Source organism: Rhinatrema bivittatum, chromosome 1 (genome assembly GCF_901001135.1).
Source record: "Rhinatrema bivittatum chromosome 1, aRhiBiv1.1, whole genome shotgun sequence".
NCBI lineage: Eukaryota > Metazoa > Chordata > Amphibia > Gymnophiona > Rhinatrematidae > Rhinatrema > Rhinatrema bivittatum.
The window spans coordinates 359,939,243-359,956,746 of NC_042615.1; the positions used below are offsets into that span (position 1 = coordinate 359,939,243).

Genomic DNA, 17,504 nt, shown 5'->3' on the forward strand with positions numbered 1-17,504 from the left:
TCCTGCATAATATGTATACCCTGGAAGAGAAGAGGCAGGGGAGATATGCTACAGATCTTCAGATACCTGAAAGGTTTTAATGATACACGAACTTTGAACCTTTTCCGTTAGAAAGGAAACTGTAGATCTAGGGGTCACGAAATGAAACTCCACGGAGGATGACTCAAAACCAACATCAGGATACATTTCTTCATGGAGAGGGTACTGGATGCCTAGAATGCCCTTCCAGAAAAAGTGGTGAGGATGAAAACAGTAAACACATTCAAAAGGGCATGGGTTATACACTGTGGATCCTCAAGGCTAGAGGTTGGAAATGATGAAAAGGGTGCATGGGGCGGCAGTTACTACCCTTAACAGAAGGCATGGGGATTACTATCCTTAACCAATTAGCCTTGATGTTTTTCACGCAACTGCAACATCGCTCTCTACTTCGACAGCAGGGGGATGAAGGGGAATTGGATTCAGAGGACACCCAACACTGGGCCCCAACTTTTACAGCCCAGAGTACTGATACGCAGACATTAGTGAAAAAGCACTGGACTGCTTCTACGGCCAAGTCCAAAAGCAAAGCACATTCAAGCAGCATTGTCTGAATTATCAAGAAGACTGTTCGTCCCATAAAAATGTTGCTAGCAGTAATTTTGTTACGAGTTTGACAATTGCTTGATTTTAATTGTAAATATTGCTGCCCTTAACATAAGGCATGGGGTAACCTGCCTGGAGCGGCAGTTACTACGATAAGAAACTTGCTGGGCAGACTGGAAAGACCATTTGGTCTTTTTCTGCCGTCGTTACTATGTTAATGTTTCTTCAGGATGGCAATGCACTAGGTCTTGAGGACACCAGCTTCACTTATGTATGTGTTTTACAGTAAGTTAAGACGCATATGTACAGTATACGATGTAATGTTTATTCTGTCAAATAAGGAATATAAATTAATTTTTAAAGAACATGGACACAATATATGAAGCTAATTATAAACATTTTTATTTTTTCAAAGATAAACAATATTCTAAAAGAAACTATATACACAAAACCATAAAAATCTTAACAGGACAGAAAAGGCAGAACTATGTTCCACCAACTGCTGCTGATGGTCCGCAGCTATCCCCTCAAGATGTTAACTTCCAGGGTGAGGGTCGTGTTGGAGGCCCTCATAGCCTGCACCTCCCTCATCAGAATGGTACTGAAGACCTGTAGGGCCTGCACCAAAATTATGATGTGGCCTAGTGAGGCCGAGGATGGGGGGGCCTGGCCAGCAGGGGGCGGCTGTGCATCTGGTGCAGGCCAGACAGCAAGGCAGGCTGTGTTGTCAGCAGGAGCGGAGTGGCAGGAAGAGGCTGGGTCTCCTCTGTCTCTAACAATCTCTACTCCACCATCATCATCTCCTCCTCCGTCTCTTTCTCCTTCTGCCCTTCAGCCTCCTCCTCCAGCATGGATGAGGTTCTGGGGACCCGGATGATCTTGTTGAATGAGGAAAGCAAAAAAGAAAGAGGACTATGAATACTGAAAGTAGAATCCATGGTTACGTACATTAGACTGGCTGTCTACTCTGCGGCATTGGTCCTGCATTTGCAGCTGCACGCAATGAAGCAATACAAATGCTTTAGTTAAGATATCCGTACTCTGATAGCTCAGTGTGGGCCTAACACAATACCACAGAGTGCTAGCCAAGTCCCTGTGCGTCTGCGCATACTTTGCAGCACAGTGCGTGCACAGGGACTTCCTCATCATGATGTGTATACAGCCCGAAAACTTGGTTCACCTGCTAGGGTTGCAAAAGGGGCTGCACCTCGTCCTGAGTTAACTAAGATTCTGAGAACTTAAGTCATGACCAACAGCGCAGGTGTTCAGGTCGTCTGTGAAAAGACAATCATACCAACGGTGATAACAGAAATTTCCAACCATTCACGCAGGTTGTCAAGAAAGTGCTTCTCTCTGGACTCTGCATACCTCCTGGGACAGAGAGGGGAAGATACAGGTTGCCAAATATGTTAAGACTGCCAAAACAAAAAAACAGATCAGAAACAAAGCCATTGTTTCCCTGAAGGCGCTGAAAGTGCTTATTTTTTTTGTTGGTATGACTTTTAGCTGTATATGGTTTTAACATGCTCAGCATACACTGGCAAAATTATTCATGTAATCTTATACTTGTTCCTGCTAGATTTGTTTGCGCAATACCTTGCCTCAAGCCTTTTTGTGTTTTTGGCTAGTAATGATTTTTTTTTTTTTTTTTTTAAATACATATGTTAACAAAATCATGAACAAAGGGAATAACGTGCATTGTTCCCTTTGCAAAATGGAGTTGAATGTTTATTGTACCAATGCATTTACACAGCCAAGTGAAAATTATTCCCATAATACAGCAACTGATAAATAAATACAAAGAGGTCCACTCTTAACAGATTAACACTCACATTCTGTAGCCTGGTGCTACTGGTGGAGTTTTGCAGGAGGACCAGCTCCTTCCTCCTTAGAAGGCAAAATTTTGCCATTAGGTACTTCACAACCTGGTGGGTGGTGCAGTCAGCGTTAGAAACACAATGCTGTATAAATCTGTAAGCATTGTGGATCATAACTGAGCACGGGACAGTGTTCTTTTTCCCTCAGAAGTTCACTTTCCTATTCCTCTCAACCTTCTCCAGCTGAAGCCTCTTCTGAAACAGCGCTGTGAGCCAAGTCTCCACGTCACCCTTCCCTTTAAGTCACTTTCACCACCCAGCAGGGTCGGCATCAACATTGTTCTCTGGTCCCCAGGCCAGCAGCAGAGCAGAAAGGAAAAGCCCTCCCCTGACCGTCAACCAAGGCCTGGGCCTAAAAGAGGCAGAAATGTTAAATGTAAGCCCAACAGGGGCTCCCCGACGTGGTGCAGACAGGCAGGTGATACTCTTCTCCCACGTGATCTTTGTCTGATGAGAGTAACCCATGTAAGAGCGAGGGCAGTTCCAGGGCCGTGAACATGCATTTACTCATAAACTCCACAGTGCCTTTCAGGTAATGCCGCCCGCTCCTACCATGTAAGCCACTCCCAACCAGAGCTGGAGATTTAGCAACTCCCTTGGGGGTGAGGACCCACAATTTGGGAAGCCCTGTGCTACTGCTTGCCTGCACAACTGGCACCCAGCCTTCCCTCACGGATGTGCTTTCATTGGCCGGAGCGCCCAAATCGGGCGCTCCGGCCAATGAAAGCTGCAAGCCGCTTCACAATTTGGCCGAGCCAGGAAGGAAGGAAGGATTGGGGTGGATGGAGCCCTAGCTGTTGTACTGCTGTTGCCGAGCCAGGAGAACCGGGACCTGCGCGGAGGGGGGGGGGGGGGGGGGACCGCTGCGAGCCGCTTTCACCACCGGCTGCCCCCTCCGGAGGGCGGCAGAGAAGGGAAGGGGCTGAAAAGCAACAAAAGGTTAGAAAACAACAGAAAGTAATGTCGAGTCGCTTCAGGAGGAGGGGATTTTAGGTTTTTAGAGGTTTCCTTTTGGGGGAAAGTTTGCCGTCTACCATTACCCCTGCCTCTAACGCAGGGATAAGGGTAGGCGGTAAGTTAGCAGGTTAAACGCGGGGCAAAATGGCAGGGTAAAATAGCGATAGTCGGGGCGCGCGTTACTGTATGGGAGGGAATAGCTAATTCGATCATTTACATCTAATATACATGCCGCGTGCGGAAGGGGTTACCCGGGGATTTAAAGAGGCGGTGAGGATGGGTTAAAGGGGATAGTGTATCGCAGGAAGGGCTAACGCGGCCGGAAAGTGAGTAGAAAGTGGGTTAGGAGCGGGGTAACCGCGGCCCCACTTTACTGTATCGGCCTGCAACAGACTCAGCACTGCAGAGGCCTTTGCCTGAGAGCAGCTAAAGCCAAGAACAGAATTTACAGCAGGGATTAGGCACCCTCTCACACCTCCTCTTCAAAAGAAGACAAATTAACGCCTACTGACCTTCCCCTGAACTTTTACAGCTTCAAAGGCTTTTTCACAGCAAGCCCTTTGCTATGTATGCATTTAGGGAAACTACAAGGCACATTAAGGTTATTCAGAAAATTGTGAGGGAGGATATCACTGAAGTAAAAAACAAAACATTACGAAGGGTAGCTGGGATAGTCCGTAGCAGCAAAAATGACAAAGAGGCTGGTGGCACCTTATAAAACATATATCAGTGATGTTGGGTATCACATCACCTGTTGTCAGGTTTCTCATGGAAATTACAACCGGTCATTTGGCCCAAGTGGCAAAGTACGTGAGACGAACTGAAAAAAAGCACAATTGTCTGAATAATGGGTTGCCTTAGCATCAGCGAAGGTGACAGTGGATGCTAGTCAGAACATTCCTCTGCTATTAAACTAGCTCCTAGGTGCCTCTGAGCATCTCCATTCTGTGTCCTGAAATGGGAACGGAGACATCTACTCGTCTCCTTCCCCCATCCACTCAGTACTGCACACTGATCCTGCTGCTGGAGTAGAGTAAGCAAAAAGGGACTCCGTTTCCCTCCTCCTGGAGGTGGTAAGATCTCCAGAGCTGTCTAAAGAGAAGCCTAGAATCGGCTGGGTTTGCAGGCAGATTCCACAGGCGCTCGTGTCAAACACAGCTACTCCAGAAAGAGTACCAAGGTTTGTTAAGTCTTGTTCTGTTAAGTCTCTCATGAGTGACTTCTGAAAATCCAAATATACTATATCAACCAGCTCACCTTTATCTATACCTTTAATAACATTTGGTAAACTGGCAAGGCAAAACTTAAAAGCCATGTTGACTCTCCCTATTAAACCATGTCTATCTTTGTGGTCAGTAATTTTGTTTTTAAGGGTAGCTTCTATCGTGTTATCTGGCACCTATGTCAGGCTCACTGGTCTGAAGTTTCTCAGATCACCCCTGAAGCCCTTTGTAACAGCTTGCTTCACGTTGGCCACCCTCCAGTTTTCAGGTATTGTAGCTGTTTTAAATAATCGGTTGCAGATAGTCAGAAACAGGTCTGCAATTTCATGTTTGTGTTCTGTTAAAACTCTAGTGGCCTGACTCCTTCACAGGCTTCTTACTTTGAATGTATTTGAAAAACTTATATTACCACATATGCTCTTAAAAAGTAAAGCATATTTGCGCACACAAAATCCAACAGGATCTATGGCTTTGAAATTGTTTTGCCAAAGACAGAAGGGAAACCTCTTAAAATGCTGCTAAAAGTGTTGTCCTGTGGATCTTCTAGATAAAACAAAAAGGCCTCTATTTATTTGGTTTGCTCTGCTTGGTACTCCTTGACTAAGATTTTAAGAATCTTTGTTTACCTTTACGTGAATGCGCCTTGTGTTTGTCACATTCCTGTGGTCAGAAACCTTATTTGTGAGGTTTATAGATAAACTGGCTTTGTGCAAACACTTTTCCTGGCTAGTACTTAAATATCATTGAATTGTTTGTTCTAGGAAGCAGAATTCCTGCAAAGGACTCTGAAAGGGTTAGTGATTCATCTGATTATAGGAATGTGAAACAGGTAAGAGCAAATTTGTAAGCAACAGGGTCAGGAAATGGAGCCATCCTGCCTAGAGAAAAAAGTTAGAGCTTGTATAAATGCGATAAGGTTATTTTTCTGACCACAAGAGTCAAATCTGATTATTTTTAAAAAGATGAAACTTCTCAACATTTAAATGCCATTGTCTCTATGTTTTTTTCACTGTTTCATAAATGCAACCCAGAGTGCCCATATATTCACTAACTGGTGACTATGACGACCGGTGGGCCACACAAAGATCCCTAACAATAAAAGGATCTTTGTGCTGTAAGATATATTTAGGGTCCTTCGTTTTCAGTTTAAACTGATTTTCACCCATAAATTCCCACATTTTTCCAAAGGTGACAATCAGTTTAAACCGATATTCACCCTAATTTTAGGATGATTAAAAAGCTTTTCCAGGACTGCAGATGCAGCATTTCAAGGCCTCCAGCCAGTGTGGGCCAAAGCACGTGCTGCGTTTCAAGTCCTGCTTCCTCCCCCCCAAACAGCCAAAGTGCCTGCTGTCTGGTGCCATGAATGTGTCTGATGCAGGCCCGGTCCCCCAGAAGCACCTCCTGGCAGATTCCTTGCCCCTGCACAAAAGCAGGGGATTCTCAGTCAGCCTGCTGCCAAAAGAGAGAGACGCCTGGAGCCACCTCCGGTAAGGATGAATGCTGTTGCAGTGCAGGGGAACTGGGGCGAGAGGGAGATTCTCAGCAGGATGTCGGGGTTAGAGAGAGAGAGGTGGTGCTAAGCAAGGGATGGGGGTGGAGATGGGAGACGGGAATGCTGATGAATGGGTGAGTGGGAGAATCTGCTTAACATTTTATTGTCCTGCCAATTGGTCCATTCACTGTCACATGTCAGAAGGCTGTCCTGAAAGGGGATTGGTCCTTTCACTGACAAGTGTCAGTGGAAAGGGCCAATCAGGAACAGCCCTGCCAGTGGTGGGGCGGGAGCTGTGGCCAGGCTGTTCTAGACACACAGCCACTTCTCCTGGGCACCCAATGCAGAGCGCTAGGGACGCACAAATTACCCTCTGCGCGTCCCTTTTGGCGCGGCAGTTCGTTTGCCTATTGCATCAGGCGCCCAGGACAGGTGGATGTGCGAGCGTTCAAAAAACATGCACCCAGTTTGGACGCACATTTTTTACGCGCTGATATTGTATTGGCCTCTTTGTTTTCCCGCCATAACGCCACTCCTGTAGACAGCCACTTTTCAGGGCCCTAAGTTTAGGGCTTAATGAAACTAGTATCCTAAATTTAGGTACTCAGTCTTAGCATAGACTTAGATTGTGAGCCCTCTGGGGATAGGGAAATACCCACAGTACCTGAACGTAATCTGCTTTGAAATGCCAAAAAGCAGAATATAAAAATCAGATAAATAAAATAAATATATTTTTGAAAAGGGCCAATTTAGGAACCTGATTCCAGAATTGGCCCCGGACTGTGTAGCTCCAATAAAAAAATCTTTAAGTCCAGTTATGTGGTTCAAGTGCCAAAATTATCAGAGTAGCTCTAGAGGAAATGTCCGAGTATCTTGTAAGAAAACAGCAAGATGAAGGCTCTCGCTGAGATGTCTAAATCAGAGACTTTCTCAGAGGCAGTAGGCAAATAAGACATCTTAAGCCACCGGTGGAACAGATTCTAGAGGAAGCTTTAAGATGTCCTGACAGAATCTTTTCAATATATCAGAGAAGATTTTGGAAAAATGTAACAAATGACAGTTATTATCTCTTGCATGGTTTCTCTAAAATCTCTTAATTTGAATGAACAATATTTCTTATCTTTAATCAAAGGACCTTCACATCCTGGGAATTTGGATGAACACTCATCATACAGATTTACAGCAACATGATCACTATGAGTTAGCAGCCAACCTGAACTGCAATCTCCTAGACACAGCACCGCATTCACCAAACGGCTTCCCTCCCCCCAGGTATCTAGCTATTTTTAGAAACTAATTTTCTGCATACAAGTTCCCTGCTCTCCCTGCCCCGTAAACAAACAGAACAAGGATTCTGACCAACAGTGAAGGGATAACTAATCATGTCATTAAGGTGTACAGTGCCCTCTTTAAAAAGCAGGCCAGCGGCCCATATTCAGATCGATATGTATGCACTTGGCTCAAGAACCAGGTTAACCATCAAGATCTGGTTTCTTTGAAACCCAGATCTGCTTGAACTCTAAACGCTTGCAGATAGCACAGACTACAGCTAACCTGGGGGGGCTGCTGTGAAATCCTCACCGTTTATTTCTATTAACACTCCCTTCACATAGAATTCATAGCTGCATAGCTTCATGGATGTATACAGGCACATTGAAAGGCTGCAGGATGTTGCTGCGGATTAGGGGGCTGTTCAGCAAGGCATCTTAAGGGATACATTTAAATGCCAACTGTTGGTTGCCAAGGCTGAATCACCCAGCGTCAGTCTGCAGAAGTGCTTTGCCCCCATCTGACCTCAATACAATTATAAATGAACCTTTGCATTTTTTGTCTTGAGGCAATAAAGAATGGAGAGCTGCAAAGCAGCAAGTCCTCAGCAGAGGGTTAATTGTTCCAGGATCTTTTCCTAGTTACCTAATTACCGGGAGGGTCGGTTTCAAGCAGCCTGCACTGGCTAAAGTCCACAGTGGGGGCTTTTTATTCTCAACTTCAGCCTTCTTTTTCAAAGTAGATTTCTGTGCCTGCATCCGCTTTGACAATTTTCAAGCATGAACAGATGCACAGCTCTCCGTGTATGTTACGCAAGTGGATTTGCATGTGTGCATTCCAAAACTGAAAAGTATGCACAGAAATCCCGATCCCATCCCAGCTCCATCCCCAGGACGCCTGCTTTTAGTATGCATGAAATTATTTCCCACACCTCCTTTTACACACGGACCCAATGCAGCTATTTTCAAATGTGGCATTTGGCAATCCGCAGGTCTTTCCCTTGAACCACTGCATTTACCCCACCCCACCCAGGGCCGGGCATCATCCGTCATGCCCTGTTGCTGCCAAGCTGCTCCACGCTCCGGTGCGACTGGACGCTGCCGATGCCTCTTGCGGCAAGGACGCTGCCAATGCTCCCCAGGCTTCCCTTCCTTCAAAGTGCCTGTGGTCGGAAAAGGCCAGCGGTGCCCCTTGATGACCTCACATTGCTAGGCCTATAAAATGCCCTCTGGAGCAACTCTTCTTTGCCTCGGCAACAGGTCTCCCTACTGTCTTAAGTGATGTGAGTTGCTGCAGTCTCTTTTTCTCTGATTCTTGTGTCTTCATCTTCAGTTCCAACGTCCTTCGTCCTTGCTCTTCAGTTCCAGCTTTTTTCATCCTTGCTCTTCAGTTCCAGTGTTTGCTGCCCTTGTTCTTCATTTCTCGTGGTCAGTTCTTCAGTGCTCCACGTCTCGTCTGCCCGCCTGTTGTGCTCCTCGCCTTCCTTCCCTGCCTATCCGTCCTGCCTTCCCTTCACCTACTTCTGACCACAGCCGGCTTACTGGACCTCTTTGAACACCGCCTGCCACTGATCCCAGCCAGTTTCTGGATTCACCTGTGCCATATCTGCTCTGCCCTCCATGGATCTCCATCTCATCGGCAGTGGCCCCCACCCAAGATCTGCTGGCCTCGGCACCCAAAGGATCAATCCAAGGGGGAACATGGGCTGGGGTAGGCAAAACTACAGTAGACCTCTGCCCCATCCGGATCCACCAGCTGACTGTGGGGACCTGCAGGGCTCCTCCCTGCAGGTTGCGTCAACTCCACCTCGGTCCACGAATCAAACATCAAAGAACCACTTGCACGCATACACCTGAGTTTTGTGAGTGTAAGAGCCTTTGAAAATTCCCTCCTACAAGTGCTATTAGTAAGAAGAAGAACCAGGGCTGGTGCCCGGAAAAGCTGACAGTACATAACATAGGGACTCCCCTCCAATGCTCCCCTCTCCACCCCCCACCAAGTCTATTCTCACGCCTCTCTCCCTGGCACTCCCAGTAATCTTTGTTACCAAACATGCATAAGCCGCCTATGGGAGGAGGAAGGGGGTGGCCACATGGCGGGTGTGAGGGGACCCGAGGGCCCAGTGGTTATCATCACCTGATGGATGTGCCACAGGCAATGTGGGAGCACTCCTATACTGCCCAGATGTAGAACAGAGGCAAGGAGAACAAGGACTCATGAGGTGGGAGAAGGTATTAGGGGCTGCAATGTGGTCACAGGCCAGCTACATAGCAATTCCTGGCAAATTGCCAATGCAGTTGTGAGGAGAGCATTAGTGGACACAAGAATCGGACTACCACACCATCTGTATGAAGCAGTGTGGGGTAGGAGCCAGAATGGTGATCTTAGAACCTACATTGCCACCATGGCCACAGGCCACATGGACAGCAGGCAGAAGGGATCAGATGATCCTTCACCTGAAGGCTACATCTGTGAGCCCTGGATCAAAGGCAAGGACTTACAACCACATTAAAAACCAGGGGGGGGAGGAGAGGGGTGAGCTACATCTAAGGTCTTGATCAGAAAGCAGGTGAAGGAAACTGAACCCCTCCCCAAATTTATGTGCTTCACAATGGCCAAGTAGGGAGGCTCGGATCCCCTATCTGGAGGGGGAGATCAGGTGAACAGACATCACCAGCACAGGGAAACTAAAGATACGGATGTGAGAGGAGCTTTCATAGCCAGGTGGTGAGGGTACAGACAAGAGGTGAAAGGGGACGGTGCAGGGCCTGAGGAAGGCAAGAAGGTCAAAGGCAAGTGAAAAAATTAGAAGAAAAAGTGCAATAAGAAAGAAAGGTACGAGACACCTGGGGAAGTGTGAAAGGAAGGAAGGAACTGGCACTGTAAGATCAGCCAGGCCTCCAAAGTTATGGTGCTCAGAGAACAAGACCTTGGGTTTGGAAGGGACTTCCACCCCTGGACTCTGGCCTGACGCAGGCATGGAGATGGATGGGAGGGGGTTGAGCAGGGTCTATTCCATGAGCAACCTCACGTGGCTGTGGAAAAGCGTGAGGAGAAGGATTAAGAAGCAGACATGTTTATGCTCCCGAAGGGATAACAAACAGCATGTGTTGATTGTCATTGTCATTTGTTGTTTGGTGTGTTGGATATTTCTCGAGTATATTTGTTGAATTTGTGGTTTTTGTTCCCTGCTGTGAGTATCCCCTGATTTGGCAACTAATCAAATTAGTACAATATAATTAAAAAAATAAGAAAAGCAAGAAGGATGCAATGGAAAAGGAACAAAGTGTGCCTGGTACCTCAAACTCCACCAAATGGTTGTCTGATAACTGTAATTCCTTTAAATTGTAAGTTTGAAAATTCAGAGAATATCTTAAAGCAAAAAAAAAAAATAATAATAATCCTTAGGTTTAGCTATTTTTCTAAATTATATATTTCTGCCTTGGGTTTACTTAAAATATATTTTATGGAACTATGTTAAAAAAAAAACATTTCAGAGAACATTTCAAGTTGCTAAGGCCTGCAACGTACCCGAAGGGGAAGGGAGAGGCTTCACCTACAGAGCACATTGCTAAGACACCTGGCTCCACATCTGCTAAGGCTGCTTTACCCGGGTCACCTCCACACACCTTCTGATCATTTGGACATTGCTGGGGGCATCCCACAAATTTCCAAGCCAAAAGCTGCTCTTTTGGGAACCTCAGTGATAGCAGCTCACAGGAAATCGGTTTCTAAATATTTCCACTGCTGTGCATTCATTGTTGACTACGTTGCTAACTTTCTTTTATTTCTTGCTTCTAATTCAGTGTCTTGCTGAATACATAAAAACAAATATGCTATATAAAAAAGAGAACTAAATATTTTTTTTTATAAAGTTAGGATTTACCCAGATGTCCGCAGGGCGTACACAGGCTCATAGAAGATTTATTAGTTACTGAGAGGATCTAAGATCATAATTTTCTCTAAAATACACTTGTGCATGCAGGATTAAGAACCAGAAAATGCACATAGCTCAGGCAAAACTACTGGCTTTTAAAGTTCTAAGAAACGAAATGACGGGAGCATTCTAACCTGGCCATTTTCCCTTAGGTTAAGAGTTTCAAAGGACTAACATTTACACTTTTCAACTGATAACCATCCACTGCTTGTTTTGTGCACGTTCGTCTGCAATATCCTAAAATGAACTGCGAACATACATCTTCTTCTATTATTCTGTCTGAGCAATGATACTGCATGAAATAAATTACTCTCTGATGTAATCTGGTGAATCCGCCCCCCCCCAAAAAAAAAAAAAACAAACCACGGTATTGCAGATTTAAACTAGAATTGTTAAAGTTATATTTTGTGCTAGAGAATCTGTGCACCAATGTCTGGCTCTTTCTTACACATGGAATCTATTTTCTTGCATGCCGGGCCAGCTCTAGGCTAACTGGTGCCCTGGGTGAAAACTGCAACTGGCACCTCCCCCCTCCCTTCCTCCAACCTTGCGTTTCGCAATGGCAACTCCAGCACAGCTCTTCCTCCTTCACTGGTGGCAGGGGCAACAGCAGAGCATGGATCCCTCTTTCTCTCTCCTCCCCCCACCACAATTATCCCCCTGACCCCCTCTCTCTTTCCCCCTACCCACATCCACGGCACCCACCCGCACAGGTCGCACACCCCAAAAGCCAGCCTTGCTTACCTGTAATGTAAATCTGGGGAAACCCCTACATAGCTACTTCACAATTTTTAGTAACCAGTAACTAAAAGCAATGAAAGCTGGGTGACAGGAACAAGTACGTGTAAGTAGGTGCAGCGCTGGTTCCTCAGAAGTGAGCTGCATCCCACTTCACACAGGGCCCACTGTCCTCCCATCACCGGCATCTGCGTACAGCACAAACCACGGGGGCACTGGTGACTGCACAGTGAGGATCACACTTTTTAGCCCAGCTACAGCCCTACTGGAATTTAAGGACACATTGACAATACTGCCCACCTCACCCCATCTCATAAGAACATAAGAAATTGCCATGCTGGGTCAGACCAAGAGTCCATCAAGCCCGGCATCCTATTTCCAACAGAGGCCAAACCAGGCCACAAGAACCAGGCAAGTACCCAAACACTAAGAAGATCCCATGCTACTGATGCAATTAATAGCAGAGGCCATTCCCTAAGTAAACTTGATTAATAGCAGTTAATGGACTTCTCCTCCAAGAACTTATTCAAACCTTTTTTTAAACCCAGCTACACTAACCACATACTCTGGCAACAAATTCCAGAGCTTAATTGTGCTTTGAGTGAAAAAGAATTTTCTCCGATTAGTCTTAAATGTGCTACTTGCTAACTTCATGGAGTGCCCCCTAGTCCTTCTATTATCCGAAATGCAGCAGCATTGAAATTTTGCTCCAGACTTCCCCTACAGGGATGCTAAGAGACTTTCCTTTTCAATTGGCCCAGGGCATCCTCCCATTGTTGCATTTCTGCAAGGGATAGGGGAAAAAAATAAGTCCTGTAAAGATCATTGCAGATTTAAAAAAAAAAGAATAGAGAAACTAAGTAGGGAATCCACCTAGCTCGGAGATAATAGAGACTGAAAAGCCGCGTTTATTGTGTCTACACCTTTCTTTTGCTTGATTTTTCTTGTATTTTCCACCATTGGCCAACCCCTCCATCCCCCACAAAAGCCGCATCCTCCCTTTAAAAACCACACAACACACTGACAACCAGGCTCAGCTATAGATGGAACAAGTCCTGGGACATGTTTACACTTGTCAAGTGCATGACAGATTAAATTAGTTTGTTACAATTTCAAGCAGTTAAATTGCACTTTGAGACTTCCTAACAAAGCATAAAAAGTGCATCTTTGTGTAATGCATAGCCAACTCTAGAATACAAAGCCTTTGGGAAAACAAAAAAATTCTATTCGCGAAGCTACGCGGATAAAAGAATAGAGCAGGCTGCATTTTTTTGAATTGCTACATTAAACCTTTCAAGGCCTTCGCAGAATTATACCTGTTTGTTTACGGTCTGTGAGTAGTGGGATTACTCCTTTTTCTCTTCTTTAAACACTGCTGAAATAAAGCTGTTTGCCTGCGCAATGTCCTGTCCTGACGAGAGGAAATCCTTGTGGCTCTGTTGGTCAGGGCCAGCCCTAAATACTTCATTACCTTAAGTAAAAAGATAAGCTGCTGCCCCCATCTAAATTGCATATCCTCGCACACGCGTGGTATATAATCTTTTAGTGACAGTTCAAGCAACTTCATATTCAGAAACACATCCCACAGCACGACTCACTGAAAAAATGAAGGATGAATATGTGTCAACCCAAATCTGACTCTTCATGCCTTCAGGAACGTCGAGAGGTCACGAGCCAGATCTTGAGAATCCAACAAGTTCTTGAGTGTCTGACACTGTGCGTAGCCCGTTCACTCATTGCTTCTATAGGGACTAGAATGAGGAGTAATCTTAGGAAATATTTCTTTACAGAGAGAGAGTGGTGGATGTGAGGAACGGCCCTCCCGGTGGAAGTGCTGAAGACAAAAACAGTATCTGAATTCAAGAAAGCATGGGGTAAAGTGGAGGAAGTGTAAGGAAGTGATGGGAATTATAAAGCTGAATTAATTGGACGGATGGGGTAGACCGGATGGGGCCATACGGTCTTCTTCTGCCGTCAGGTTTCTCTGTTTCTATCCCTGTGTCACCCAACCAACATAGGTGAGTTTTCCATGAATCTCAGCTTTTGAAAAGCCCTGCTGGCCCATTCTGCAAGGCACTGGCAAAGTGCGAAGAATGTGAAGAACGATAAACGCATTAGGAAATACATTATCAAGTCAAGGACTAAAGTCAACTGCTAAAACATCCATTGCCAAGGGAGAGGCAGAGCTGGGTTTCCTGCTTGTCTGAAATGTCATCATAGTGAACCCAGGAGAAACGTTGCGGTGTTTTTTATTTAAAAAAAAAAAAAAAAAAAAATCTAATACCAAAGCATTGCAACATAAATATTCATTAGACCTTTGTAATTGAAAACTAAAATATTTATATCCACAATTGCAAGTTACACCTGCCTGTGACCGGGTGTCTGTGTGTATGTATATACAGTATGTATGTGTGTGTGTTTCTCTTAAACTTAATGGGGCCGTTATTTCTTACCAATGCAATACCCAACGAGGTTGAGGTACTGTCCTTCCTTGCAGCTGGTCCTGCAGTATCCTCCCATAAGGGCTGCGTGGGGATGGCAGGTCACGCACTCTGCATCCGAGTCACCCCGGCATTCCTTGCAAGATGGATGGCAAGCTGTAGGAAAGCGGCAAAAGGAGGCTTCAGAAAGCCGGCACCTTCACAACGGAACAAACCAACAAAGCACAAGCACGCTGCTGTCTGTTTTTGGGAAAGGCTTTTATTTTCTCATCTGTGAAGATCGGAGGATTAGAATAATCTGGACTAAATCATTTTGCTTCTCTTCCTAGTAAGGGGCTCTAGGTCGTCCGGGGCAGGCTGAGCTAGTCCTTCTTCTGGCCCCCACTGAAGTAATGAATTTCTGGGTTTCAGTTTCTCTAAGAATAGCAGGACTCTACGTCCATACATGCAATGGGGAAAACCAGGACTGGATCTGCCAGTCCTTTCTGACATTGATCCATTTCCTGTTCCTAATGTTCCTATTTCTCTCCATATACTCAGGGCACCCAGTTTCCTGTGATTTCACAGCGTTGGCTTCAAAATCATGTCTTTGCCCCATCCCCATAGGAAACCACAGGTGGACTACCAAGCACAAGTAGAAGGGGTTTCTCTCCCTTTGTCACCAATCCCCCTGCCCTCCAGCTGGTTGGCAGGAGGAGCAGCAGAACGACAGTGCTTTGGGTCACGTTGTCTTCCTTCTCTGCCACCCAGAGCGGGAGCTGTAGCGGGAGCCACGTGGCACTATGGCATTCCTCATGGTTCAGACTGTATGTCTGGTTACAGGCAGTGGAGACTGTGGCCAGAGGCACTGACACTTTCCTCCTCCTACCAGCAGATATGGGGGAGGGGCAGGGGACTGACTTAGGTGGAGAGGGGAAGGAATCAGTGCCAAGGGATGGGGAGAGGGGGGATTGGAAGATCTATGGCAGTGTGGGTGTCTGTGTGAGAGAGAGGATGGGATGGACTATGGAGGGGGCGGGGGGTGTATGAGAGAGAGAACAAGATCTGTGATGGATGGGAAGGGACAGAGAGAATCCTCCCTTACGCTCCTCTTCTCTTCCTCCTCCATCCTCCCCCACTCCCCAAGCCTTAGATTTCACCCAGACGCGTGTCACACTGTGCACACGAAGAGGGAAAAACCCCAGTGCTCCAGGCTTTTATCTAAACCTTAAATCTGGGCCATATTACACAATTGTTAAAAATATTGTCTTTTCTTGAGCAAAATAAGTAAATCTTAGAATCTGACTGACCAAATGTATATGCTATTGTTAAAATTAGGCCTGTGCTGTTCACTTACAGTAGCAGGTGCTGTCCTGGCTGTAGTATCCATCAGGGCACCTAGGCAGGCACTGACCATCATAGAGGACCCTGGGAGAGGCGCAGGCTGTGCAATCCATGGTACTATTCCCTATGCAGCTCGCACACGAGGAATGGCATCCTGCAGAAACAATATGGAAACACCATTCACATTATTACGGATCCATCTTAGTTCTAATGGTTGTGCTCTCAGGGAGCTGTCATACTGCTACCTGTATGTAGTGAAGAAAATCTATGAATACCCAATGCCACCAAAGCACAGCACTGTTGATGCTTCATAGAGCAAACACAGCTACAGCTACAGTTGTAAATCATCCTTTTGTGTGATTCTCCCCCCAGGTAGTCCCTTAACTGGAAGCATTTGAAAGGGATCAGTCAGAATTACCAGCGACTCTGCCTGTAAGCAAGGAGCTTAATTGTTGCAGCTGGCCCATGACGGAACAGATTCTCAGGCAGTGGAGGACAGCATAGTTTGGTTCTCTCTGTTGCTTTGCGTGCACACACACATACACACACACACACAGACTAAGATACCCATCACCAATGTCAGTTTGATATGGGGTATGCTGGCGCAGTTTTATTACAGTTTTCAAAACTAGTATGCGTTTTTTATGGCTCTACGAAGCCAAGCAGAAATAAGTCTAGAAGGAAAAATATGCTAGTGCCTCTTTAAAGATGCTCGCTACCAACCGTGCACAGGACAACCAAGCAACCCATATTGTCACAATAAAACACATCACATTACAGTACATACTATGGGTACACCACTGATACGCAGACAAGGAAGGAAACGGGCCAAATGGGACAACACCATGTTGAGGTCAATATTCAAATACATGGATAACTTATTTGCAAAATATAAATGTAAGGTAGGCCTCCTCTAGAAACCCACCCTCTCCTATTCACCCCCCCCCCGTTAAGTCAGCCCAAACCCTCTTGCCTCACCCAGAACCCCCCACGACACCTTACCTCTGCCGGGAGCTCGGTGCAAATGTCAAACGTAATGCTGGTCACCCTAGGAGCTGGATGACTGGACCGAGCTCCTGGTGGTAAGGAGTTTGAGAGGGGTTCCAAATGGGTGGAAGGATTCGGGTTATGTTTACGAGGGGGGAGGAGAGGAGAGATGGGCTTCTGGAGGGGGTTTACCTTAAATTTAGATTTTGCAAATACAAGGTAGGGGGAGGGGAGGCTTTTCAGGCCTACAGGCCCGCTACATTTTTGTCATATTTTGGGGGGCTAGGGGGAGGGGTTATGCTTGCAAAGGCCCAACATTTGTTTCATGGGGTGGGGGCTGATCACTGATCGCCACTTAACCTACCATATTTCTTGAATACAGCCGGTTAAGATTACAGTAATCCAGGAACATGTGTAGACTTAGCCAAATATCTTATTCAGCTAATTCTAAATATGCGAAATAGCAGGATAAGTTATTTGGCTAAGTCAATTCTTCCTTGGAAACACCCAAAATGCCTACAAGTTATATGGAGTTTATATGGCTAAGTGGCAAATATGTTCAAAAATGGTCTGGATAAATGCCTCTGAATATCGATCTCGTGTTTTCTGTTGGCTTTGCAATTGCATGAACACGGTACCTTGCCTAAGATACACAGGATTCCCTTTCCTTTC

General features: G+C 45.8%; 1 protein-coding gene across 2 annotated transcripts in view; it reads right to left on the reverse strand.

Moving 5' to 3' along the window:
• FRAS1 (Fraser extracellular matrix complex subunit 1) overlaps positions 1–17,504 on the reverse strand; it is an 868,026-nt gene that overhangs the window by 423,320 nt on the left and 427,202 nt on the right. For both annotated transcript variants that reach the window (XM_029600388.1, XM_029600395.1), the window contains exons 19-20: positions 15,859–15,999; positions 14,535–14,678 (exon numbers count right to left, since the gene is read on the reverse strand). In XM_029600388.1, the coding sequence (XP_029456248.1) occupies positions 14,535–14,678; positions 15,859–15,999 (285 nt within the window). The remainder of the gene's footprint in view (positions 1–14,534; positions 14,679–15,858; positions 16,000–17,504) is intronic.